The following is a 26,239-nucleotide window of genomic DNA, read 5'->3' on the forward strand; positions in this document are numbered from 1 at the left end:
CCCACATATGGCAGAGGAGGGGCAGGTCCTCAGCCCTACTAAGGCCCCCTTGGGGCTGGGTTTGCAGCTGGTGCATGATGCCCACAGCCCAACTGCCTGTGGAGTGCTCTTCATGATTCAACAACAAACACAGACCACTGATACCTCATCCAATCCCAGCCATCTGCACCTCCCAGGTTAACTGCCACTGAAGAACTGGTTAGCTAGTTACCTGGCTGCCATAAAATAACTATTACTGGACTGCCATAAAATAACTAATAGCCAGTTATCTAGCATCACCCTCCTTCTATCATCCCTTAGAGTTTGTTTAAAAAAACCCATAGATTTTAAAAAGCACTGACACCTAAATAAAAATTGATCAGCTCCAAGCAATTTCACCCTTCACAAGCCATTTTACATGATGGAAGGCTTCAGCTCCCAGCTCTCAGAGGCTTCTCCAGCTCTCAATCATGTGTGAATGTTCCTCTGCTCTCTGTCAACAGCAAAACGCAACAGATCCTGTAACCACCAGGTGAAAGTCAGTCCAGCTGTTGCTTCTGATTTTTCTTCTTTTTAAACTAATAACAAATACCCTGCCCCACACAATGCAAATACAACACATATATGCAACAGCTGTTCTGCTTCAGAGTAGCAAAGCCAGTTACTCCAAGGTATTCTCAGGAAATGGAAAAGCAATATTCTTGAGGCTGACAGATTTCTGAAATGATCTTTAATGTATGCTCGGTTTAACTGGTGTTTTAGTAAAATGACTCTTTATGCCAGTTGAGAAGAAAGTAGAAAGTAAATCAACAAGTTTTTTTTCGGATAGATTTCAGTATCTCAAAAATTCACCAGTGGCAATGCATCGCCAAGGTTGCCCCCCTGCTCATTACAAACCCACTGCTATGACTGGGTGAGACTACAGCTGTTGCATAGGTGTGCTTGCATCTATGTTTTGCCCTCTGTGAGAGCAAAAGGAAAAAAGGTGATGGATAATGCATTTTAACCATAACCATGCCATCCCACAGTTATTTTTGCAGTACAAACGAGCTATGTAGGGTTGAGCTGCATTTGCATGTCATTCACCAATTCCACTCAGAGAAGCAGTTAAGCACCCTTATTTTTCACAGTAAGACAAAAGAAGCTGGATTCCCAGTTTATCTTAAAAAACGTGAACTGAAGTAAAATTGCATGTGCAAGCAGCACATTTATTGCATCAAGGGAAATAAGGCATCAAGCCAGAACCTGATCTTGTTTGCCACTATGTAAACGATGAGTAAGTCTGCTAGGGTCAGCAGAGCAGCAGAGTCACATGAGTCACAGCACAGTGCTCTTTGGAAAGATTGCTCCATGGCTAAATATACCACTACAGTTGCTTCAAGAAAAGCTCTGCGTCAACTTCGAATAAATGCTGGCAGTGACGCCGAACTCTGGGCACTCACTGAGCCAAAAGAATGAACAGGAATCAACAAGTGCCTTTAAAAACATATTGAAGGGAATGGAAGTTTTGTCTGCACAAGAGCTGAAGGATCAGACTTTTGGTAGTGAAAATCATCATTAGTGACCTAATTTTTCCACCACACACATTAAGCCGTTCTTCAAGTGGGTCTGGGGGGAAAACAAAAGTAGAAAAGACCACTAAACTCAACAGACCAATTTTGTGCAAGTTGCCATTCAGCTCTGTGAAAACATGGAGATTGTTTCACTGTATTTGTTACCAGGCTTGTCCCAGTAAATGATGACTTGCTCCTCCCAGGGAAATGCAATAATGAATCTACTGTTATCAGTGAGCATGGGTAGCCACACCGACAGAAGCCAACCCAACATTATGTCCCTGTAATTAAGCAAAACAGTAATTCCAATGAATACTTTTTATATCTTTATCTGATACACACAGTGCTGAATCTGGAAAAATAAGAGCCCAATAAACCATAAAAGAAATGCCCTTTGATCTTTTCTTTTTTCAGTGGGGCCATAATTTAGTGCTATTACAACAGTAGTTTCAAGTAACCAAAATTGCTTATCAAATGAATGCTTCAAATGCATTCTGTATCAACAAAGTCCCAAATTAGAAGAGATTTCATAATTCCTTATGAATTGCTCTCCTACCCAGTCTTTCCACTGGAAGCCTGATTAAATGAGTATTATTTCTTCTTAAGTGGTTTTACAGGTCGTTTATCTTAGATTTATGAGTATCAACCTACTTTAGAAGGTATTAGACAGCTTTAACGTTTGACACGTATTCTGTAAATCATTTACAGTGCTCTCCATTTGCACTAGACGATTGGTAATCTTCTCAATATTAGGTTTTATTGACAATGCACCATATAGAGCCCTTATTATATGGTAATGATTTAAGATAGGTGCAGGATTGGGAACTAATAAATCCAAAAGCTCATTTTTGATTGTTGACACAGAGCTGAGGAATAATGTGCATCCATCTAAATCACTCTGTTTCTCAATATCACCACACACACACGTGTTTAACCTGCTCAGAACGCAATGCAGGGATGTGCAAACAGATCCCAATTCTTGCTTTGAGCCTGATGGACTCATGCTTAAAACTGTTTTTGCTCAGAGAAGACCCCCAGCAGAAGTGAGGCTCCCAGTGGTGTGGCAGCCACCTTTCAGCATGTGGGAGAAGCGGGGCTCATCCCAGCTGTCCTGGCTCCTGCCCAGCTCCCCCAGCTCTTCACTGGCTGCTGCTGCTGCCCCAGCCCCAGCACACCTGAGTCACATCACGGTAAATATGCCTAGTGAGATCAAGAAGCATTTTGTCTGAGTAGGGAGTTAGTAAAACTGAGATCACAGGCTTAAAAATCATCCTCATAATTTATATTTGGGAGACAGTATTGAAAGCTGACATATATAACAAAGATATACTTTCATGTAGCCCTACATAATAATATTTTCACAGAAATATTGGCATTGATAGCAACAGAATTCACTCGAATAATTGATCCCCCTACTTCAATAGAAGATCAGCCCCCATATCTATATTACTCATAGAAAACTAGAGTAGAAGATAAAAAAATTAAAGTGAGAGGCTTTGGTAGCAAATGAACATATTTCCACTGAGTTCTACAGAATTAAAGTCTCATCTGCAACACTGTCATCCAAAGGTATGTCTTTGAAATGCAGTCAGGAGATCTGTATCAGTCCTGCTTTTGTAGTATGTCACTGAAAATGGTTTCTGGGGCATCGGAACTGCATGATCCAGCAATTTGTTAAGTTGAAATGTGACATTTCAAAAAGAGGCTGGAATGGTCTCAGAGCAAAATCAACACAAAAATCTGCATCCCTTTTTTATCCAGACAGATGCTGGGTAAGAAAACTCTAATGAAAAACTGGGGTTAGTGGCAAAACTGCCCTGTGACAGTTGCATACCAAAACTGCCAAGAGCAGGGAAGCACAGCAAAGGGGTGTCTTCCTCTCACCTTGTTCATTCAGAAAACACCCCAAAATCCTCACTCAGGCTGGAGGCCTCTCAGGCTCACTCTGTTGCTTACAAATGAGTCAGTAAAAGAGGAAGTGGTGCTACTAAACACTGAGCCCCCCAAGCTCCAATCAATGTAAAACACCTCGTTTGAAGCAAAGCATTGCTGTTACCTTGCCTGACTTTGGCGAGAACAGGCACAGATTTACCGGAATAAGGAGAAAAATAAACCAAAACCAACATCCTCCCAAGTCAGGGCTCCCCAGGGCCATACACACACTTCTGCCATCATCATAAGGGAGCATGTGCAGCCTCCCCACCTACCCATTAGCAGGCAATTTTCTAACACTCTGTCAAAGAGCGGAATTATCACAAGTTTCATTTTCCTTACTAGCGGAGCTAACTGCATTCTGAAATGTGCTATCTACATATTTTTAAGCTTGTTTCATTCACTCTGTTCCTAAATCAGCAAAATTTAGCAATCTTCAACATCTCCCTGCCCTGAGTGAAATTTCTTTTACTACTGGAGAGGAGGGAGAAGGTCAAGAAGGCCTGGGAAAATTTGTTAGCATGATCTGTAATATGAATTTGGCAGTAAAGAAATTGAGAACATTTCTTTGGAAAACAATCAAAGGGCAAAGTTTCCTCTCAGAGCCGTGTGGTAATTCACAACTTACATGCTCCAAGGAAACTTGCTGCTCTGATGATCAGAATAGCAAACTATTTGCTGTCTGCCTGACAGACCAAAGATGGTCATTTTTCCTCCCTTTGTCAGTATCTTTCTGTCCAGGCAGGGCCACTTTGTGTGTCCCTTGACACACAGATGAAGACTGAATGACGCATCTCTGCTCAGGAGGATTAATCCAAGTTAGATATGGCACAAAAAGAAGTGACCAACAGTAACAGGGCATAAACGCTGGCTGAGTCTTGTAGAGACTGACAGATGCTTTCTCTTACCTGGGTCTCAGCTGCTCCTGCTGTACTTGATAAGTCAGTGTCTTCCTGGTTATCCACTCTCAGGACATACAAGCCACCAATACAGCTGAGGATCTTGAAAGCCACTGAGCTGAGGAAATTTGAGCCATCAGTATCCACTGCAGCTAGGGCTCATCAACAACACAAAAATGACAGTGAGAACTTATTGCCATTGAATAGTATGGTGGGCAGGAGCACAGCTGAGGTCAAAAAAGGACCAGACAAACTCCTTCCATTTCAATCCATGGGTGCATACTCTGGCTCCACAAGTTTCTAAAGCACCAGTCCATGGCAGGGGTATGCCTTTAGGATGCCCTGTTCCTATGCTCTTTGCTAAGCATCTCCCACAGCCAATGCCAAAGGTAGCAGCTTGGGATACTTGGATCCTGCTCCACCCAGATAAGACATTTTATATGCTACAATCAATACAATCATAAAAATAGACAAGAAAATTGTCTTGGCTGAAGTTTAAAAGATGTAAGATTCAAATGTCAAGAAAATGTTGTATGAAAGATCTTCAGAAATGGCTGGAAAGAGAGAAATGAAAACTTTGAGATATTCATGTAGACCAACCTCAGTGAAGGGAAGCAAAATCCTGATGCCACCTTTGCAGTCACCAGAGGAACAGGCTCACCTTAAAAGGTGCTGAAAGCAACCTCCAGAGGCTCCCACCATGAATGACCATGCACATTGGCGTCCTGAAGTGATACAGCTGCACCAGCCTTTCTCCGGTAACACAGAAGTACCATGCTCATTTAGGAGAACAAGTTTTTTTGACCATTCTTCCTCACAGCCTCCTGATGTCAAGGTCACAGGTCTCCCCACTTGTTCCCTCTACCCTATCTGGGTGGGGTGCTTGTAACAACTCACCTTTTCCTTTTCTGTTCTTTGAGACAGCTGCATAAACATTCAAAAACACATTAAAAATAAACACAACTCCCAGCAGGCCTAGTGAGTGAAGAATTGTGCATGAACAAGCCTCCTGTTTAGTGCACCCTCTGTTGAGCCAAGGACAGCACAAGCTTTAGAGTAGCACTATTGCATTTAAAGCAGTCCACTGTGTAAAATGTCAGGTTGTTTCTACTCTAGAAATATTTTACATTCCGTTCTTTCTGCAGCATTACTAATTCCATGTCCTCTTTAAGGCTCTGCATCTGAATGGGACTCGCAATTACATGAGTCACTGCAACTATCCTTTGATTTTTTTTTTTTGGTACATGTGATCTGAATCCACAACTGCTGGAGCCCAAAGCTTGCTCTGCACGCTCAAAGTGCCACAACAAAATGGGCTGAAATGCTCATTCCAAACGTTCAGTTTGAAGTTGCTCGTGGCAAGCAGCACAGTGTTTTGTCACTGCTGTCACTTCCCTGTGAAGGGTGGTGGAGAAGCAGAGGGGATTTCACCTTGAACACAGCCCACCCTAGACTGCCAGATGACAGAACTTTGTGGTTCTCTCTTTTACACCCTTCTGGGTCAGCCCAGGGCCAAACCTGTGCTCCAGAGGCTTTTCAGGTAAGTACAACACACCCACCTGGATGAACATGTTTGAGTGGTCAGCTGGATCATGTGCTGAAGAGCCTGACTGAAACAGGCCAGTGGTGACTTTGCCCATGTTTTATGGTCAGGTTGGCAGTGTAGGTTATTGAGGAAAATGTCTTATTCTCACTTATGAGAAGCTGAATTTGAAGCCTACGCACGGTGGCTTTTCTAGGGAAACAATTTTTCTAGGAATGCCAGTTACAATTTTAGGAAAGAAACAGTGTGGCAATTTTCAAATTCAAATCAAAATTCAGTGCAAAAGAAGAGAAGAAAGGCTTGAGAAGAAAAGGTCATGATAAAATACTATAAAACAGGTAAAAAACTGTCTTCTCTTTTTGTCTCCTCTCCCATCACTTTCAAGCCAGCTTCTTACTAGAAAAGCTGCTTTCCATCTAAACTTCCATCACACTGACAGTGTAATACAGAAAAGCACTGCCTGAAAATAGAGCTTTTCTTTCACCAGAGGATAATTACTAGTTGTGCACTGTCTCATTATAAAATGCTAGTACAGACCAGGATTTTGCCATGAAGATGCTAAAAAGCATCAATATTATACCTTATATAGGAGCAACTATACTGTTTCATCTGTCCTCTGTCCCTGGAAAACCACCACTTCTCTGGCAGACAAGGTAGAACACAACATCACTTCATTTCCACAAGATCTATCTGCTTTAAAATGAGAGCTCTGTAGGGTGGGAACCTGTTAAGAACTATGCTATGTATGTGCATTGTAAAGAACTTCGTTAGATCAACAGTGTGGCAAAAAACCCCAAAAAAACTCAAAGATAGTAATACCAAAGCCTCAAGTGTAGGTCCAAGGAATGACAGCATAATTATTTTTAGAGATGACTACAGCAGTAACTCAACATGACATGAGAGACTGGAGAAACAGCAAGCTTGATTTAAACCAATGGGAAAGCCAAGAATACAGAATGGAGACTGTTCCTAATGCACCATATTGCATCTGAACATTTTGTTCTTACCCATCTATCCAAAGCATGATGTTTTGCATTTCATATTAACATTCTGAAGACATTAAAGAAGTCTTCAATTCAATGTTCATATGCTGTGTCAGAACTCACACTCCGACTGCTTAGAGAGATGCTATGTCTACCTTTTACTCATCTTCCCTCCCTCAGGCTCCTAACCATCCTCCTTCCCACTCCCAAAAAATCCCAGGATCTATTCTTTATTGGGAGCATTATTTAGTTCAGCAGAAAGTTGGTTATGAAAACGGTTTGTGGGATTTGGACTTCACTCTGGATTTCTGCACTACCTCAGCTGTTATACATATGTACTAAGATTGACTGCTAACAAATCATCACAGTAATACTTGAGGTTCATATACTATTTCTCATCTTCAAAGCACTTTAAAATTTCCCAGAGGTTCGACAAAATCTGGGAGAGGGAGAAAGAGCTATGGGCAAAAGTCTTTGTTTAGCATTGGTCTTAATATAAACCATAGTTAGTCCCTTTCTGTTTAGTGCTACAGCAGGAATGTTGCAGCCCTCAGATTTAGGTCTGAAGTGCTAAACAATGCTAAATTGCCAATAACACATTTTCACTAAAAAGTATTTTAAATACTCTTTGTCATATGGACAGCTCTCTTCAAAAGTTCTGTTCTCACCTTTGAGTTCAAAACTAGGGAAATGGTAGCATTAGCATAATGTCTTCGGAGATGGATTTATGTATCAAAATAAAGGACATTCTGATTTCAGAAAGTTTTGTTAACAAAAATCATATTTCAGAGGAATAAAACAAAAAAGAACATAACCAGGAATCAAAATATTTTTTAAAGGTAAAACTAATAATGCCTCAATAATGCCTTCATTGTTCAAAGCAGAACAGTCAGCTTTTAACAGCTGAATGGAAGCTCTCACTAGTTTTCTGGCCAGCACTGGAAACAGCAATCAAGAGAACTTGGAAGTGAATCATTACAGGCCTTACTTCTCCTTATCACGTACCAGGGGAAGAATTCTTCTCAGTGCATGAGACCAAGTAAAATGCTCTGTCCCTTCAACCAGTGAACCATTGGTTTGCAGGAGCTCTGTGCCCACACTGGACACGCACTCTGCAGAGCACACCCACTCCTGGTGCTCAGGCACAGCTCCTGGGTGCTGTCTTCAGCTGTGGGACCACATCCTGTGGGGCACATGGGAATGACCTTTCCAGCTGCACGCTCAGTGCTGTGCCCATCACCCTTGAAAGTCAGGCAGCATCAAATCAGACCTTTTAGGAGAACTGCTACAAGCTGTTTTCTTCTTTGGACTGGCTGAGTCAGGCTTGCAAATTTTTTTCATTTACCACCACCAAAAAATGAGAATGAAATTAAACAAAATCTAACTTTCTACTTAGAGGTCAATTAATACAAAAACGCAACGATAAAATACTCTGTTTCTCATGTATTCCACTAAACATGCAATCCAATCCAGCCTTGATGCTTCAAAGCATGACTTGTATTTCACATGCTTTCTAGGGCATAGAGTTCTGTGACACAACAAATACAGGCAGCAAGTTTGAAACATAGATGTTCAACCGGTTCTTCTGAGGTCATTTATTTGGTTGGATTCCTTTTGAGCATGAAACATTTCTATAATGTCTGACAAAATATGGAAACATTCTCAGATGAAAGGATACATGCATTCCAGAAAATAATCCACTGAAATCTAAAGAACCTCTTCTTGGAATACCTAAGTGCAAACTCTTCAGTTATGCAATTTTAATATGGTGGAAAGAAAGAAGTGTAAGCTATTAAATTTTTTTAAAGCTTAGGAAGCAAATTAAAACAAAATAACATACATATTATTAATGAATAGCTACAGTGCAAGGTGTGTAATTACATGTTAATTAAATTCTCCCCTTATTACAGCTACAGTGCCTCAAAATAATGTTTTCTCTCTATGTATTTTCCTTGTAGCAACATTTCCTGAAAAAAACCATAGGTGTAAAGCAGAAACTGTTAAGTATTTCACAACTGGGAGAATGAAACTGCAGCTTTTTTTTTTAAAGTTAGAATTTAGAACTGTATTCAGAAATAAACTGAACTTCAACGTGTTTTAATTACGTGCCCTTCTGTTTATAATCTTCAACTTAAGTCTAAACTAAACAACAACGCTGGCAGAACACCATAAATTTGAGGAACTGGGATTAAATACTTCGAGGTAAATGTTAACAGAACCATTTTCCTCTATACAAAAATTATTTGGTTCAGGTAGTGAGCCAGCCTCTGTATGTGCCATCCCCTACTGCCCAATTCCTGCAAAACCCACCATCACCTTTCTTATCTGGCTATTTAGGACTTTTCAATTTTTCTCTTCTCCAAGTCTAAGCTTCTTCCTGCATTTGCAGCTTTTCTTTTAAGTCTGCCTGTAAAGAAAATCAGAAGAAAGAGGAGGTTATGATGGAGCTATCTTAGACCCACATTGTCTTTGTAGTCTTGACACAGTGTGGAGCAGCAAGGCAGACATTATCCTCCACACCTTCCTGTTTTGCAGACAGACCGGTGTTGCTGTCTGTCCTTACGCGATAGTGCGTTATCACATGGCCCTGCGCAATTCCGATGGATGGCACGGCTGCCACGAGCAGGAAGGGATCTGGGACAGCCATCCCTCACCTAACCTTGTCTTGGAGATAGGCTAATTTTCCTGTATTCTCAGACAGCCTTTAACAATAGACACCAAACCGGAAAAATTGCTTTGGGACCTGGTTGTTCCTACTGTTTGCCTTTGCTGCAGATGTTTGTTCTCTAATGTAATGTGTTTTATTGAAACAGTGCTGGAATTAAAAAGCATAACTGAAAATGAACAATAAAAAAACGTATTTCTGTGATGCTGCTTGTCAGTCTTAATTACAAACACAATTATGAATATGCATCTCATTCTGGAAATCCAAACTGCTGTAGACATTGAGTGTTTAATTTGCAATGTAACATTTGTGGGGAAGGTACAGGGGTTGTGATGTATCCTAATGAAATCTTTGGCAGTGATAATGCATAGCAATCTCTGATTGTGTAGCACTTGGAAATGTGGGATCACTGGAAAAAGGGCCAAAAACACTGGTGTTTTATGGGTAATTTGTATATTTTTCAGTATGCGCATTGATCACTGCAAAAATACAAGAGAAATGGAAAGAGTGCAATGACAGTATTTCTAAGAGTGATAAAGTTTTGTTCAAACTGGGACAGGCTTATAGGTCTTTTACAGATTCTACATAAACTGTTCCAAAACTCAGAGTTACACTCTTAATGGAATACAGGTAATTTTGATAAAGCAAATGGATTTGTACCAGAAGCACTTGCAGTAACTTGACATTTTAGGAACTTTGTGGCTTGCCAGTCCTAGAAATCCCTATTAGTGCTATTCTGCAAATATATCAATGGGGTAACCATATGTCACATGTAACAAAAAATGGTATGAGCTTGATCATGAATCAGGCAAAAATCTAATTATAAGACTTCTTCAGAGGTCAAGAAACTGAGAAAACAGGTGAAAATTATACACTGGTGAAAGAATTAAAACCTGAGGGGAAATTATTTTCTTTGTATACAACCAGAGTTGCAAAAAAAAAAAAAAAAAAAAGAAAGTATTTTTCTCATCTCTGCAGTCTTGTAAAGAAAAAAACTCAATACTGATGTTAGTGGCATGAAGGTCAAGCAAAAACCAGGTATTTACTCTTTTCTATTGATAGGGACAGGAATGAGATAACACAGGCCAGAGATTCCCTCCCATTTCTAAAGACATATTGAAACGGAATATAATGGAATATAAATTCAAATAGGTTGATCTAATGATCTAATCTAGTCTAATTAATATAATAATTCATAAAATAATTCTTATTCATATTCCCCACTGATGCATAGTCCAAGTAAACCAATTTACCAATACCACAGTATTTTCAGATAGTATTAGGTATTTATTAAACTGCTGCTTAGTCAATAGTGTCTAATGTGCTGTATCTGGAGTTCAAAGTGCCACCTGGTTGTTGCCAGTAAGACCAAATTCCAGCAGCTCCTTGGTGCAAATCTATTCTAGCAAATCTGTTCTTTGGCTTTCAATCATTTCCTGTTAATTTCAGTGACAGTAGCTTCCTTCCCTTCCATGAATCTCACAGAAAGAAATCATGGACCCCTCAGAGTCTGAAGACCACATACTGACAGCTAATCTGTTTCATTAATGCAGCTCTTGTGTAGTCACACACCTACCAGACAAAGCCTAAAATTGGCATAAGTGAGTAATTTCTTACACAAATTGAAGGATGTGTGACATAGATGCATCTAACAATTTATATTAAGCACACATTGCATATACTCTAGCACAGCAGCTGGTCCTGAACCCCCAAGAAGGAATTTTATCACTGACATCACTGAGAGCAGGATTTGGCCTGTGTTTTTGACACATAGTAAGGCTGAAGATATATGTTGTCATATTACTGACTATTTTTTATCTTATCATATGTAAGCTGACTAAACTAGGAGTTATTTATAGAGGCTAATTCACATTTTTACAGCATATGGATGTGCTTTTTGCCAGCTTTAGCACAAACACAGTTTATATTCATTAAGACTGAGCTAGCTAATTAACCATAGACAGAATTAGTGAATAGCTTTCTAGTAATAGTACCTCAAGGTTGCCAATAATTTCATTTGGGATTTCACACACTGCAGACTTCTCATCTTCAGCAGTGACTCCAGCTACAGCCTCGGAAGACGCTGCCCCTGGACAGGGCTCTTGCAGGCAATCCCCCTGGTCAGTCCCCTAGCAGCAACCAGCCAGAGGAAACACTGAGTTAGAACATCCTCCTGCCCTGTACCCAGCAGCACCAGTACAAAGAGAAGCAAAACACAGAGCTGCTTTTGGGAAGCACTGCCTTGACAGAGACCATCGTGGCTGTCTCACACTGCCCAGGCCAGGCAGACACATCCTTCCACAGGGCAAGAGCCCAGATGGGCTCACTCAAAAAAATGTCCTCTGCTGACTGATTATTGCATTAAAAGTCTTTTCATTCAATCTTAGAAGAGAATGGATGCTATGTTCTAGAGAATAAATGCCATCAGTGACCGGGATCCAATGGAAATTCATAGAAAAACTGCTTAAGCACCCCCCCTTCCCCCCCATGCCCCCAGTAAGCTAAAAGGAACAAAACTGTACCTGAGATTCTGTCACTGAAGCTGAGGGGGAAACTGCAGGTTGGTCAAGTTCAATCTCATCCTGGTAGCATAAATAGAAAAAAAGAAAAAAGAAGAAAGTAATTTATGTTTAATTATTGCTCAGAGGTTTCTTGCAGTTTTTTTAAATGGAAATGAAATCGTTGGCAAACAGCAAAAAACAATACCTTTTCTGTTACTATCCAGGTGCTCAGAACTGGAAAACGTTCTGAAAATGATTATAGATCAGCTTTAATTTCTAGTTGCATCTCAAGGGGCCCTCTTTATAATGCTTGGAAAGAACAGATGATTTTCATAATTTCATAACACTACAGCTTCTTACTCATGTGGATAATTACGTTTAGAAAACACAGTGCTTAGGTAACATTCTGTCTTCCCACAGAAAATTTGTCACTTCTGAATGGGGACACTGTTGCAGTTTGGAATTGCAGGGGAATATCTAAGGAGTCAGTCGGAGTGAAGTTGCAGTGACACAAAATCAAATAAGGCCCTAAGGAAACTATTTTAATATGTAACTATAATTTAAGAGTTGCTAATGGTCCAAGTTTTGCTGCTTCTTCTTGTTCCTTTGCTGTGACTGTGGGAATCTCACTGCAGAGAGGGGGACCATGGGACCTGCAGCTCCAGGAATGCTCTGACAAGGGCATGGCTTTTCCCACCTGGAGCAGCTGGATGAAGCACCAAGTCCATGCTCAGGTTCTCAGGAGTGATACAGAAGACAGCCCTGTGTCCTCTAAAGGGACAAGGTTTTGTGTCCTACTTAAAAAAAATGGATGACAGAAAACATATGTGCCAAATAGGGTGAAAAAAGGCATTTGTGGCCAAGCAAGGAGCAGGGTACAGCACTGAAATGGTGTATCTGGGGCCTCTGCAGGGGAAGTGCCCATCGAGAATACGAGGCAGATGTTCCAGTTCTGAGTCAGCGATTACAAACAGGATTTTGCTTGGATGGTGTAAGTAAACGACATTAATTCACATCAGGGTAATTGCAATTCCCATAAATTAATTTCCTCATACTTTTGAAATTCTAGCTAGGTTGATATTTGGGTCATTTAGTTACTTGCTACAATTAACACGCTGAAAATATTAAAGCTTCTATACATCTGCAGAAGTGATAGCAACCACTGAAAATACAAAGTTAGACCTAGCCACTTCATTATAATAAAAATCTCTTTTGTAGTCCTAAAAGCTTTTCAGAACTTCTGTTTGGACTCTGTCACTACCTCCAAGGTTCCCTGTTATGTGTGAGCTCAGTAAAGTAGGTAGATAGCATTAGCCCATGTTTATAAGAACATAACAGGCTGACAGAAAGATTTGCAGATTATAACTGAGGAGAAAAACAGAGTTATAGAAGCATTGTCTTTTATCACTGTAATTCAAATTTTCAGCACTTTGTCAATGCCTACATACTCACAAAAGAAATAGTCAGAAGGTTTGTGTTTGGAATCAAAATGAAAAAACTGACTTAAACTGTATTTCTTTCAAAAACAAAGACATTTTGTTTTCAAATTCTATTTTTTAAAAAACTATAGCTTTTTAAATTTAGCAACTATCTCAATTTTCTTCCCTTATATTTTCTAATTAAAAATATTAGCTGAAGTGGATGACAATTCAAAATTACTTTCTGCTTCCTTAAAATAATATTTTTTGTTTAGTAACCTATTCACTAAAAATAAATTTTAAAATTTAGATTAAATGATCATTCCATTTATTTTCTCCAGTCCAAATTAAAAAAAAAAAAAAGGTCAAATTATGTAATAAAAATAGACCATGTTTTTAGAATCAATTCCAAGTCAATCAAATACACTTTTGTTGCATGGATAAGATTTTCAGAGGTTCTGTTTTTCTGAATAATATTTTTACTTCACTGCGTCTTTTTACAGACAGCCATTCTTTACTCATCTGTTCCATGTCTAATAATAACCCTTGGATCATTAAGAAATAACTAAATTACAGCAGAACTAGTCTCTTTAATGAGCCATAATAGTCCCAACAGTCAGCCAAAAGTTTTTTTTTAAAGACTGTGAAACTTCAATGTAGAATATGAAGCTTTTTGTTTAGTAATAACAAGTTTATGAGCAGGACTACAGTTTACAGCCAAAATATAGTGACCTAAAAATGCCATTCTGCATTGCTCCTTTCTATACATTGTGTCCTTAACAAGTCCAGGGGAAAATTAGAACGAATGAATTGTGGTGAGAGCCCGAAGCCAACAAACGTATTTAAATGAATCCTTCTGATGCAATACTTTCCTTTAAAAAATACAATTAAGTCTTTGTGTTTCCTTTGAACAAAACCTCATGTTTAATAGCACCAATGGCTCTGTAGTAAAATCTATTTAAAAACAGAGAAGGAGACACAGTAAGTTTTATACAGTTACAGAGGCTTTAAAAAAATGTTGCTAGTTTCTGAAGACTAAGTAAATTTATGGTGAATTACTTCCACTGACCTACATTAAAAACTTCACTCTCCTTTTTTTAATTCCTGAAGATTTGTCATTATGTGAGCATTATTCACTATGACAAAGATGTATTACTCAAAGTGTCCTCTTGAATCAATATAACTATCGAAATGTGAGGAACAGTTTGGCAAGATGATAATGCCTTAAAAATTAATTGGCAATATTTTCCTGCACACTGCGGTCCAGCGGGTCCACGGGAATTCAAACATCAAGACATTGTGAGGCAGTTGCACAAATGTAGCTGGCTTATCAGTGTCAGCTGCTCTGAAAGAGACTGAAGGGACAATTAGGTGCACTATTCTTACCTGTTCTGAGGTGAGGTGGGGTGCCAGGAGGCTGCTGGGCCAGAGAAGTCAGCACAGCGTTACATGGGACTGATAGGTCAGCACCACCTCCCCAGCCCAGGGACACCAGTCTGAGAAGGGCAGCTGGAGCAGCCACTGCTCTCAGAGCACAGCCCCGTCCCAACCCTGCTCTGGAATTCTTACTGGTACAAGTCTGCATAAAGACAGGTCTGTATAAAAAGCCCTGTGTTGTTCTGTACATAAACTCACACACTTTTCTTGTTGTTGAGAGGTAGCAAATTGCCTTTCTACAAATGTAGGCAGAGAAAAGACAGTAAAATAGTACAGAGGGAAATTTCTAAAACAGAATAATAACAGGAAAGAAGATTGGTAAAGCATTCTAATAGATGAATTCCACAGATGTGGTAGTTATTATAAAATTAGCTTTGCATAACTTACCAATATACCATTGCATTTTCTCCCCGATGTTATCTGTTACTTAAAATTAATTTTTCTTAAGTTACTATTATTGCAGATTTTATCCATTCTGTATTTTATTATTTAAAGTTTCTGTGGCATATAACAAGCCCTGGCTGATAGTGTTACTTTTAATAATAGATATAAGAGGTTTTAGTATTATAGAAATGGCTGCTGGGAATATCTTAATAGTCATAGCACAGAACGTCTGCTCTCAAAATATTATGTAGATTAAAACTAGCTATTTACTTCCACTCTAATTCAAAGCATTGAAAAGGTTTGCAGTATTTATGTATGTGGTATGAAGGGGAAAAATCTACTCCAGGAATAAATATCAGAGTTTGGGAATTAGCAAAGCTAAGGTCAAGGTCAGTTTGGCTTTACTAACATGCTTACTGAAAATGAGAATTCAGAGTTTATGTTTACTTATTTCATAAACGAGAAAAAAGACTGAGGGGATGATGCACTGGCCTCTTTGATAAAAGGCTTTTGTATCACAGAATATTTTAAAACCACCTTCTCAGCTTGATATTACCTGAAATTCTGTACTCCTTTCTAAACAGTCTTAACATAAATTCTCAGCAGCTAAACTTACCAAACACTGGAAAATAATTATTTATAAGGATTGGAAAAAAGATCCCACATTCAACATGGACCATTTCTAAAGCCTTGCAACATTTTTCCAAGCCTTTCAATGGATATAGGTTTGATTTATATGAATGGCAGATGAGTTTCAGAAAGGGAGTTCTTTGTGCATTATTCTCTATATTCATATCACCTGTGCAGTTTTTATTTGTATGCCATGGGACCTTATCCTACCAGAGGCCTGCACAGATTTCTCTCATATGTATGTGAGCTTTGCTATCAAACAAACTCTGTAATACAGGATTTATATTAGTTTGCTATACATGCTAAACATGGCGGGCCCCACACCTACAAATGTGCTGAATTTCAGCTGCTGCAATAAAAGGCACTTACAAGAGGTGGTTTGTTGGATGCCTGTATTTCATGTGGTTGAATTTGAATTAATACCTAATGGACAGAGATGCACTGACTCAAACCAGCCTGCTTTCTTTAATCCCCCACCTTTTACCTGCCAGCATATGCAAACACAACAAATCCACCCCACCTGCCTGCGGAGGTATCACCCACGAGCGTTCCCACAGGAGGTTCCTGGGAGCTGCCAATAGCTCCACAAACATGTCTGCCATCCTCTTCTGCAGCATGAGGTCCAAAGGACCAAAGGATTTTACACAGCACTCAAAAACTTAATCCAGGTATCTGATCTCTATGGTGTGACTGAGGTGGCCGAGCTTCCTCCTGCACACCCTCACTACACGCATTTGTATTAATATTAAAAGTAGAATTAAGATCAATGAGGACCTAAAACTCTGCCTCTGAAGGATGTTCCCTGGTTGCTAATGATGCACATGGAAATCCTGTGTGCGTGTTCCTGGGCAGGAGTTTTCAAACCCCTATTCCTAGAAGAGACTGAAGTTCAGTGAGTCAAAGGTAAGCTTTATGCTCTTATTCCTGCATTTCAAATTCCAAGTCAATATGTTCTAAAAGAGTTTTCCATGTTTCTGATCTGCGATGCGAATCGACTGTGCTGACAATACATTAGTAAAGAATCTAGCCTAAAATAGCTATTTGAAGCAATTTGGTGCCTACATTGACAAAACAGGATCTCCTCCTCCCCCCAGGAAGCTGTAAATCAGTCAGTGACATCTGGCCTCAAGGACATCAGAGTCATCTGAAATGTGGTAATTTATATTAATGAACATCAATATTAATTTTTAAATAAAAAGAATTTGCTACTGCCATTATGTTTACATAAGAAATATTATTTATAGCTTGTGTTCCTCCTTTCCTACATTTTGCCCATAAATTACTGTAAGGAAACACAATGTCACAGTTATAAATATTTTTCCTTGGAGTTAAAGCTTTTACATATCCTCTTACTGTTTTCAGTAACTACATGAGGACAACCAGGATTTTCTTGCTACTCCAGGAGCTGCTGCCAATTTTAATGCTTGACTGAGTAGAAAAGGGTGCTTCTACAAAAACAACCAAAGCCTTCCTCTCTAGAGATATCGTAATGCAGAGTGCCCTTAATGCCTAGATTCTGTAAGAATCTATCTTAGCATACCAGGAAAAAACCCAACAATAAAACCCCCTGATTTTACTAGGCTGCAGTTGCCTTCTCCTGCTTTCACCAAGCTTCCAATTATTGCTGCCAATTTGCAGATTATTTAGAAAGACAAAATAAAAGACATAAAAAAAAATCCCCAGCTGGCTTTAATGCTGAGGACACATCACTAAATGATTCACCTTGGAATGGTCACTCTAAATTCACATTGCATTTAGTGTTGCCAAATCTCCTAGAGTTATGGGATTACAAGAGAATCTCAGCTTTCATTTAAAAATAAAGTTAGCTCTTATGGTTGCAGAGGAAAGACTGAAAACATGAATCTTGAAAGCTCGGAAACTAGACTGCAACGAAAAAGAACCAAACAATTATTTTTAAGAAATTCATTTTTTTTGGGATATATCTCATAATTTTAAATCCTCAAGGCTAACATAACCCTTCAAAAATACATACAGATTTTCAGGAGGGGTGAACAATTTTGGGTTTTTTGTTCTTGAAAGTGCAACTCTTGCATGTCTGGACTCTTCAAAGTGTCAACTCCCACCTTTCTACTTCAAGGGGCTATGGAAAAAGCCATGGAACAAGCAAAGAACAGCCAGCTCCTATATTGGCTGTACAATCAAAATCAACAGGGATCTAAAGTAATTTAAAAAATAAAAAACCACCACAAGCACCTTTCCCACAGGAACCACCTATCTAGAGCTACAAATGGTTTTAAAAAATGAAAGCCCTTTTATTACTCATATGATCACATCTGCAAACCATGAAAGTAAGTTCTGTTGAACCCAATAAACAACAGGCAGTGGCATCCACCTTTATCAGGTTGGAGCTTTACATTTGCTGTGCATCTTTTCTACCACATTATTTTATCAGTAAAGAACCAATATGAATGCTGAAAACATTATGATAAAAATGTGAAACAAAACTTGCCCAGGTGCATTTTTGTACCTCTTTCTGGGACCAGGCTTCAAACATTTTATAGATTCTGCAATTCCATACTCTCAGAAAATCAATTTGCATGAGATCATGTGCCTTTGGCAACAAAATGGCCTATAAGAATTAAATTGCTTGGGGGGCTGGTATTCATCACACCTGCTTTAGGGGCTCTGTCAACCCCCTAAACCCCTGCTTGCAGGAAGTGCAAAGACAACTGTCTCTCCTGAGAGACAGTCAACTAAGATAAATTAAGAACCTAAAAACTCCCCAATGTACCTGCCCTGGACTGCAGCAAGCACAGTCTGCTCTCTGGCCTTTTCCCAAGGGGAACCTAGGAAAGCTCACCCAGGGTCCCTGGTTTGCCTGGTGTGAGAAGTACGAAATATTCCCTTTTTTTTTCAAATGGTCACTGTAGGAACTCAGAGATGATTACCAGCACCACGTGTTCCTCCTGCACCCCTGAGTGTCTAGGCAAAAGTCAGACAGCTGTTGGCACAATCCTGGACTGCTTTCTCCAGGTGTTACATCCGAGATGCAGCAATATCTCACCAACTCTTACTGTTCCACAGGGTTTTAGGTCAGCCCTAAGACTTCCAAAAAAAGCCTGCTAATGCAGACATGCATGTTTCCAGGATGTGTGAATCTTCAGTGTGTCTCATGCTCTGCACACACCAGTTCAGAGCAGCATGTGTGTCCCTGGAGCTGAGCCCCACAAAACTCCTCTTAGTTCAGCAAGCACAGACTTCAGGTTTTACCTAAACAGGAAAAAAAAAGGCACCAAGATTCCAAAAACCTAGGAAAACTTAATCCCTCCACCTTTTAGAACAAAAAGGGCTTGAGAAGAGCCCAGGGGCGCCTGCAGAGAAAGTCTGACAGCAGAAAAATAGCATTTTGCTGCTGGTTCAGTAAAGGGCAGTCACTGCCTGATGCTGGAAAGAGGTCCCACCTCCTGCCTTTGTCCGCCACTGCTCTTGGACAGCCTTCCCTTCCTACCCACTTCCTCTGAAATCAGCGTGTTCTCCACACAAGACTGGTCATGGACAAGCCCCTCACACAACTGCCCTGTGCTCTGCACGTTCTCTCAGCACCAAATGCCAGATGAACAAGCTCTCTCCAAACTCCTCTCAGTCATTAGGTGCATTAGATGTGGATAGGCTTGTCTGTATTGATTCACCCCCAGCTGATGCTACAGAAAATAGTTGCACTAACATTTAAAAGGTTGCTTTAAAAAAAACCCCAAACCAACACAACCTAAGGAATATTGATCCAGAGCTAAAAGGGGGGAAAAACTGCTCCCATAATTTAAAAAATACAATATAGATTTTTTAAAGAAAAAACGCCACATTAGAAAACTGCAGAATATATGGCCACATAAAAATGGGGAGCTTGTGTTCTTTGTTATTAGACCTAAAACATAAGGTCTTTGCCTGAGTGTGTAAGTTTCTGTTAAAACAACAATTTGTCCTGTGGACTGTAAATTCAATTACTGTTTTTATTGGAATCACATTTTGCTTTGGAAACAATCATGCAGAAAAACAACCAGTAACTCAGACATCTTAAAAACATCTCAGAACAGGCATGGCTCTGAGAACAGATCAGTTATGGTAATTCTTCCACTGTGAACTGCAAGGTTTTTTAAATCCATTTCCATATTTTTAATTAACACCTAGTTAAAAAAAAATCTTACTGTAGGTCATTTTAATCACAAATGGGAAAACAAATTTGTTTTATCAGAAAATGGATTCAACACTATTTTAGGGACTTATTTTTCATGTTTTATCATAAAAATTAAGCCATTAGCATACATTTCCCAATGTGGGAATGCAGAAGCAAGCCAGCTCTCTGAAATTTCAGAGTTACAGTTTTCAGTCACCTCTCTATGTGAAACTAGTCTATTTTAACACCAGAATATTTGATCTGCACACACAAACCCTCCACATAAGTCCAAGGTATCGGTGCTTCTTTACAACTCCATTTCTATGGAATTTGAATCAGCAGAGTTGTAACCATGGCCTATTAGTCTAAAGAAACCTTCCCTTCCTTACATGATTTTGTGGCCCAATGTAAAGAGGCTCTCTCATTACGTACATGTTCATAATTCTGTTTATGCTGCATCTCAGTGTGAGTGCCTGTGTTTGTTTTAACTCTCCCTTAGAATCCTGTCATTCACATTAGATAAAAACGCAGCTGTGGGCAGGGGCAGGGTTGGTCTGGTGAATGCAGGAGTTAAACAAAGCCTTGCCTCAGCACAGCTTGGCTAGGTGGGTGATTTGAAATCTAGTAAAGCTTCCCCTTGGTAAACTGCCAAAGCCAACCACACCTTGGATGATGTGAGGTTGTTTTTGAGAAGGTAACATCTCCTTGCAGATTATCTCCTCCCACTTCAACTTGGAAGGTTTCTGAGAACAGTCATTTCCATTTCTGTTGGGGCATGAAATGGTTTCTGCTGAAAAATCGCATAAATCTCATTCTGCTTTGACTTGTTAGGAAGCTCATGACAAATCACATAATCCAATGTGGATTTTTAGAATTTGTTTCAACAATGCACGGGAAGAAACAAACATTTCTACTGAATAATTTCTCTCCAATTAAAAAAAAAACAAACTAAAAACAGTCTCTTAACTCCTTATCCCTTATAAACTCTGTTAACTGCATCTTATAGAAAATTACCATACTCACAAGTAACAGAACCAACAAAAATCTAACATTTGCTCAAAGATTTCCACAATCATACAGAATTCAATCACAACTCAGAATAGAGAGCAAACACTTCCAGCTCTGGAGTGAAAATCTTGAGCCAGCCATAGAATAAGTGAAGCTAAAGGGTATTGCATTGAGTTGTACACTGCAGCCTTTCCTCTCCTCCCCTTGTGCTTTGTCTCTCTGAGAAACTCTGTTCTACAAAAATAGGCAAAGAACACGTGATCACAAAGTTTGCACGCAGTTTGCCTGATGAGATAAAGACAATGTGTCAGCTTTTGATGGGAAAAAAATGAAGCAATGATGCCAAAGGGTTTTATTTATTCCTTTCAGCAGCACCTTTTCCTTGGCAGCTTTTTTAAATAGCAATGTCATAAATACCTAGAGGGAGCAAGCACCCAATGGCAGCATCTTCTCTTGAGAATGCAGAGCCATACCCAGAAACATGACATCGCCTACTCTGAAGTTGCTGTCTTTTGATCTAACCCTTAGAAGAAAGCACTCAGCAGGAAAATCCAATGTGTCTGGATTGCCAAGAAGAGAAGTGGAGGAGAAGATAGGAAAATCACTAATTGTTGGGAAGCTTGGCTGGCAGCACAGGGAAAGGCAGGCTGGATGAGGACACAGGATTCATTTGGTGCTGTGGAAGAAAAGAGCAAGAGTGATGGGAAGCAGCAACCACATCTCATGGCTGGAGGAGAGGCAGTAAGGCTGAGCATAACCCAGAGATCACATCAAAGGTCTCACTCTGAAGACTCCTGGAGGTGAGCCCTATTCACTTCCTTACCTACATTAAGCTTCTTCCCTTCAATAGTCTCTTGCTCCATTGAGACAAAATGTCACATATCCCAGTCCTTCTATGATGTCATTTTCCATTTTGCTTTTAAAAACTGGCAGAATGTGAAGCAATTCTCACCACTGTCACTGGGTTTGTGCTTTTATGTTGGCCAGCAATATTGACCCCTGCATGGAAACACAGTTCATACATACACATATATATACAACTGCTAATTGTTTTTTAAGCCTGAAAGGACTGAAAAATAAAATTACAAAAGGCTTTTAAAGAAGAAGTCGATACGAAGAACTGAAAACAAAAATTACTTAACTAGAGACCCTCAAGAGAAAAGACCTTACCAAGTATAATAGACAAATTTTCAGTAAAGTCCCTCTGTACCAGGTATCTCCACATTTATAGGACCGACTGGGTTAAAAGTTCTTTACAGGTGCCCATTGTATCATGTATACTCCCTAATAAATCATACTGGATGCACAGCTCCATATGGAAGAAACAGAGTTGATAGGAGGTACCTTTGAAAAACTTGGCCCCAGAACCAGAGACAGGTTATTCTTCCATGACAACAAGTAATAGATATATTTCTCTCTCCGTGCTAAATTAGTCTCAAAGCAACACCCTCCATCAGAGAAAGACCTTGAGGTGCTCTTACAATACAAGTGAATGACAAATGGATCACTTTAACTGGATTTTTAACAGCCCTAAAATTATTAAAATTGTGAACTTTAAATAATTATATTTCAACCAGTGTTTTACTAGTTCTCTCCCTACCTTCTCTGATTTTAATTTTCTCACTTGTCAGCGTGCCTTGGCAGTGAGAACAAGAAAGACCTCAAACCTTTGCTGATTGCCTTCCATGCAATCTGATTTCTATAAATTAGAAGTTGCTGATGGGAAAGCAGACAGCAGTACCCTTTGATCAAGATACACATCTTGATCTCTTTTATCATTTTTTAAAAAAACAATAATATTACAACAAAAAAAAAATCATCATACAAGCTTTTCGATCAAAGTGTGTCACTGTCTGCTTCCCAGTCGACATACTGCCAGTAAATTGGCGCGGTGCCCGGAATGCGCAGGCAGCAGCTGGTGGGTTTGATTACCATCTGTATAGCCACTACTGTAGAAAATATTATGTCTCCATCTAGTGGGCATCTACAGTTTACAGGAACCTTGAAAATGGGTTGGAGCAGACTTCCGTGGGTGGCGGGAGCTTCACGCGACTCCCCACCAGCAAAACAGGGCTATCTGAAACAAGGAGGGCTTTGGAGCCCCGCCCCAGTTCCATCCCTGCGCTGGCACTTGTCCTTGAAATAATGTTTTCTGCAGAGGCATTCATACAACAACTATTTCTGTTCTCACAACAAACCACCTCTTTCCAGTGCTCTGCAGCACCCTGGAAGCCTTGGTGGCCAAAATCTGAAATGTAAAAGAGGTAACAGGAAAAGGAAGGTGAGAGCAAGGATGCCATTAATGACCAGAACTCCTGAAATAAACAATAAGGAATGAGATGAATATGCCAAGACAATGTTTCCCCTTATATTAAAATATTACAAACTGCCCCCCCAAACTACTTAATGGCAGGACATGCAAAATGTTAACTCTCTCATATAGTTTCTGATAACATCCTTGACTGAAGAGCAACACAGGGGTGACACAAGATACACAAACCTGTTTATCAGGAGAGTGCCAAGGAAACAGTCCTTGGAACACAGATTTTAGAATCCATGTGGCCACCCAAAGGAGAAACTGAGGCATGAGCCAGCACTATGACAGCTCTCTCAAAACAGTCACAGGACTAGAACAAATAGTTAATAAAGATGAATTCTACTCCACTCATTACACCTTGCTCCTTTTCATCGATTTCCATCCTTTTTGACAACTACTCCACCAGCAATGTACTGACTGGGCATATTTTATGCACAGCCATCTACTGTGAAAACTGCATCCCAATGAAGAATATCAGTACAGCAAAATGAAATAAAAACCAACAAGATCATACTATTGATTTTCTCCATCCACACAGACTAGACCTAAATTCCCTTAGCTTAAGAAATCTGTTGAAACAACTCTCCAACACAGCATGATTACATTTCATTCAATGACTTTTCAGAACGCACGATAGGTCCTGAAACAACTCCTCTTGTTTTTCTGAGTATCTTTTAATAAAGTTGTTCTAAATGTGTTTTGATTTGACACCAAAACTGGTTACAGTAAAGCATTTTTTATTTTTATCATACATTTTGTTACATTATAGATAAGTTTATTACTCTATAAATAATTCATTCAAAGGAACTTCAGTTTAACAGCACCTAATAGACACAGTCACTTAAGGCAGCACGCTGGCAAATTCCAGCTTTAAATCTAAAGTTGATCTTTCTTCACATAAAAAAATGAAAACTACTCAGAAGAAAGCATCAGTTTTAAGGCATGAGCACTTAAAAATGAAGTCAGTATGTGCCAGCTACTGACTTTTGTACTAATTTATTATATTGCTTGTTTGTGCAGGAAGCGGATGAGATTTGTTTCAACAGAAACTGGAAGAATTAGAAACGACTGTTGCTCCCTCAACAATTTGCTGTGATAGAAGCTTTATTTTTCAGGTCAGCGCTCTCCATTTTTGATTGCTCAATGGGAGTGCCACAATGGCTAAAAAAAGAATGCTCTGAAACTTCAGGAAATAGAAACTGCTGACTACCTGGTGAAGGAATAATGATTTATAATATATGAATAAGGGCAATAATTGGATAGCAGGCTGTACTCAAAAAAGCCTTAATTCACAGATCTGACATCAGAAAGTCATAATCCATCGATCTAGCATCAGAATGATGGATTATGACTTTTTGAGAACATGTAGATATGTCAGCTTCATGAGCATTCCGGGAACCGTAGTCCAAATTGTTTTACTGAGATCATTTGAACAATTGCAGCTTGTTCCAATAAAGCTGATGCACTAATATTTTGAAATATAAAAGTTCTGGTTTTTTTTTTTAATCCTAAAAATCCTCCAACTAAATATCACAGGTTGCCATAACTTGAGATTGAAGATTTATTTTTTTAAATTGCTTAGAAGTTGTGTGATTTTCTAGCAGAGACGACAAGAAGTTTAAAACTTAATTGCTTTTTATGTCAAAAAAGTTTCCTATTTGAGTTTGGAGGCAAAATAAACAAGTTGTTTTCTTTCAGGAAAGAATTGACATATTCTATGCATGTTCCCCCCCCCAGTCTACTTTAAAAAAAAGTTATTATGTAGATTTAGATAGAATCCTTTATGAAAATAAATAATACTCTTGCGATGCTTGAATACCTAGAGGTTGAAATATATTTTTTATACAGAAGCTTTTGACATTTTAAATTTAAAAAAAAGACAGTTGGAACTTCACTTTCCTCATAAAAAAAAACATGGGCTAAGCTTATTGAATAAAATATTCACAAAAGTTCCAGAGATCATTTCATTGAGCACTGCATACTTATTTAAAAGTAAACCAAAATTTCATTCATAAAATTCCATTGCAAAATCTTCCACTGGCTTTTCCCCACTACAATTAAGTGAAACCACCTCTCAATGACTGTGACATTAGACTAATTCAGGGGCTCAGATGCATAAGACCTCTTCCAAAAATGCTTTCTGCTTCAGTGAAGTGTTGAGAATAAAAAGAAATCTAAAACATTAAATCTAAAATATTACTAAGTATTTTCAATGTATACTCATATTAAAACTATAAAAAACTTGTGACTAAAACATCTTCCAAAGGCATAAGAACTTTATGTTATACAAGTAACAAGGGCTAAAGGGCAAAATAAACAAACCAAACCAAGCCAAGGCTGCATATGTCCCTATTTTTTTTTCTGGAAGTTCATTTGTCTAGGAAGTTGAATTTCTCCTTCTCTAGTTTTTCTCTCCTTATTTTCCTTCTTACTCACAAAATGTTCTAAAGGGGGCTTATTAATAAAGGAACTACTTAGGTGAAGTTTTTTTGTTTGATCCCCCCTCCCCTTTTGGTCTGTTCCTGAATAAAGGTACCACAGAGGAAATGTCACAGGGCTCTTTTATAATGGCTGAGATAATTTCTTTCACTAAGTCCTATGTATACATTAAGTAAAGACATCCTGGGTCCAGTGTCAACCCAGATTTCAAAGCAAACAGTAACAACAACAAGACCAAAGGAAGGGAAAAAGCTGCAGGAAAAAGAATGCACTTTTTAGAGCAGACAGAAGTGACTTACTTCATTTTGACAACTAAATATTAAATGGCTAATAAAAAAATCACTGCCATGTTCTACAAACTCCTTCCTCTAAACTCACCTAATATTCATAAAGGTCTCACATAAAGGAATCACACCACT

General features: G+C 39.1%; 1 protein-coding gene across 2 annotated transcripts in view; it reads right to left on the reverse strand.

Moving 5' to 3' along the window:
• Positions 1-8,638: 8,638 nt before the first annotated feature.
• CABCOCO1 (ciliary associated calcium binding coiled-coil 1) overlaps positions 8,639-26,239 on the reverse strand; it is a 50,339-nt gene continuing 32,738 nt past the window's right edge. For both annotated transcript variants that reach the window (XM_030951460.1, XM_030951461.1), the window contains exons 6-8: positions 12,077-12,136; positions 11,549-11,683; positions 8,639-9,296 (exon numbers count right to left, since the gene is read on the reverse strand). In XM_030951460.1, coding sequence (XP_030807320.1) covers positions 9,255-9,296; positions 11,549-11,683; positions 12,077-12,136 — 237 coding nt within the window. In that variant the 3' untranslated portion in view covers positions 8,639-9,254. The remainder of the gene's footprint in view (positions 9,297-11,548; positions 11,684-12,076; positions 12,137-26,239) is intronic.

The sequence above is a fragment of the Camarhynchus parvulus genome, chromosome 6 (genome assembly GCF_901933205.1).
Source record: "Camarhynchus parvulus chromosome 6, STF_HiC, whole genome shotgun sequence".
Classification (NCBI taxonomy): domain Eukaryota; kingdom Metazoa; phylum Chordata; class Aves; order Passeriformes; family Thraupidae; genus Camarhynchus; species Camarhynchus parvulus.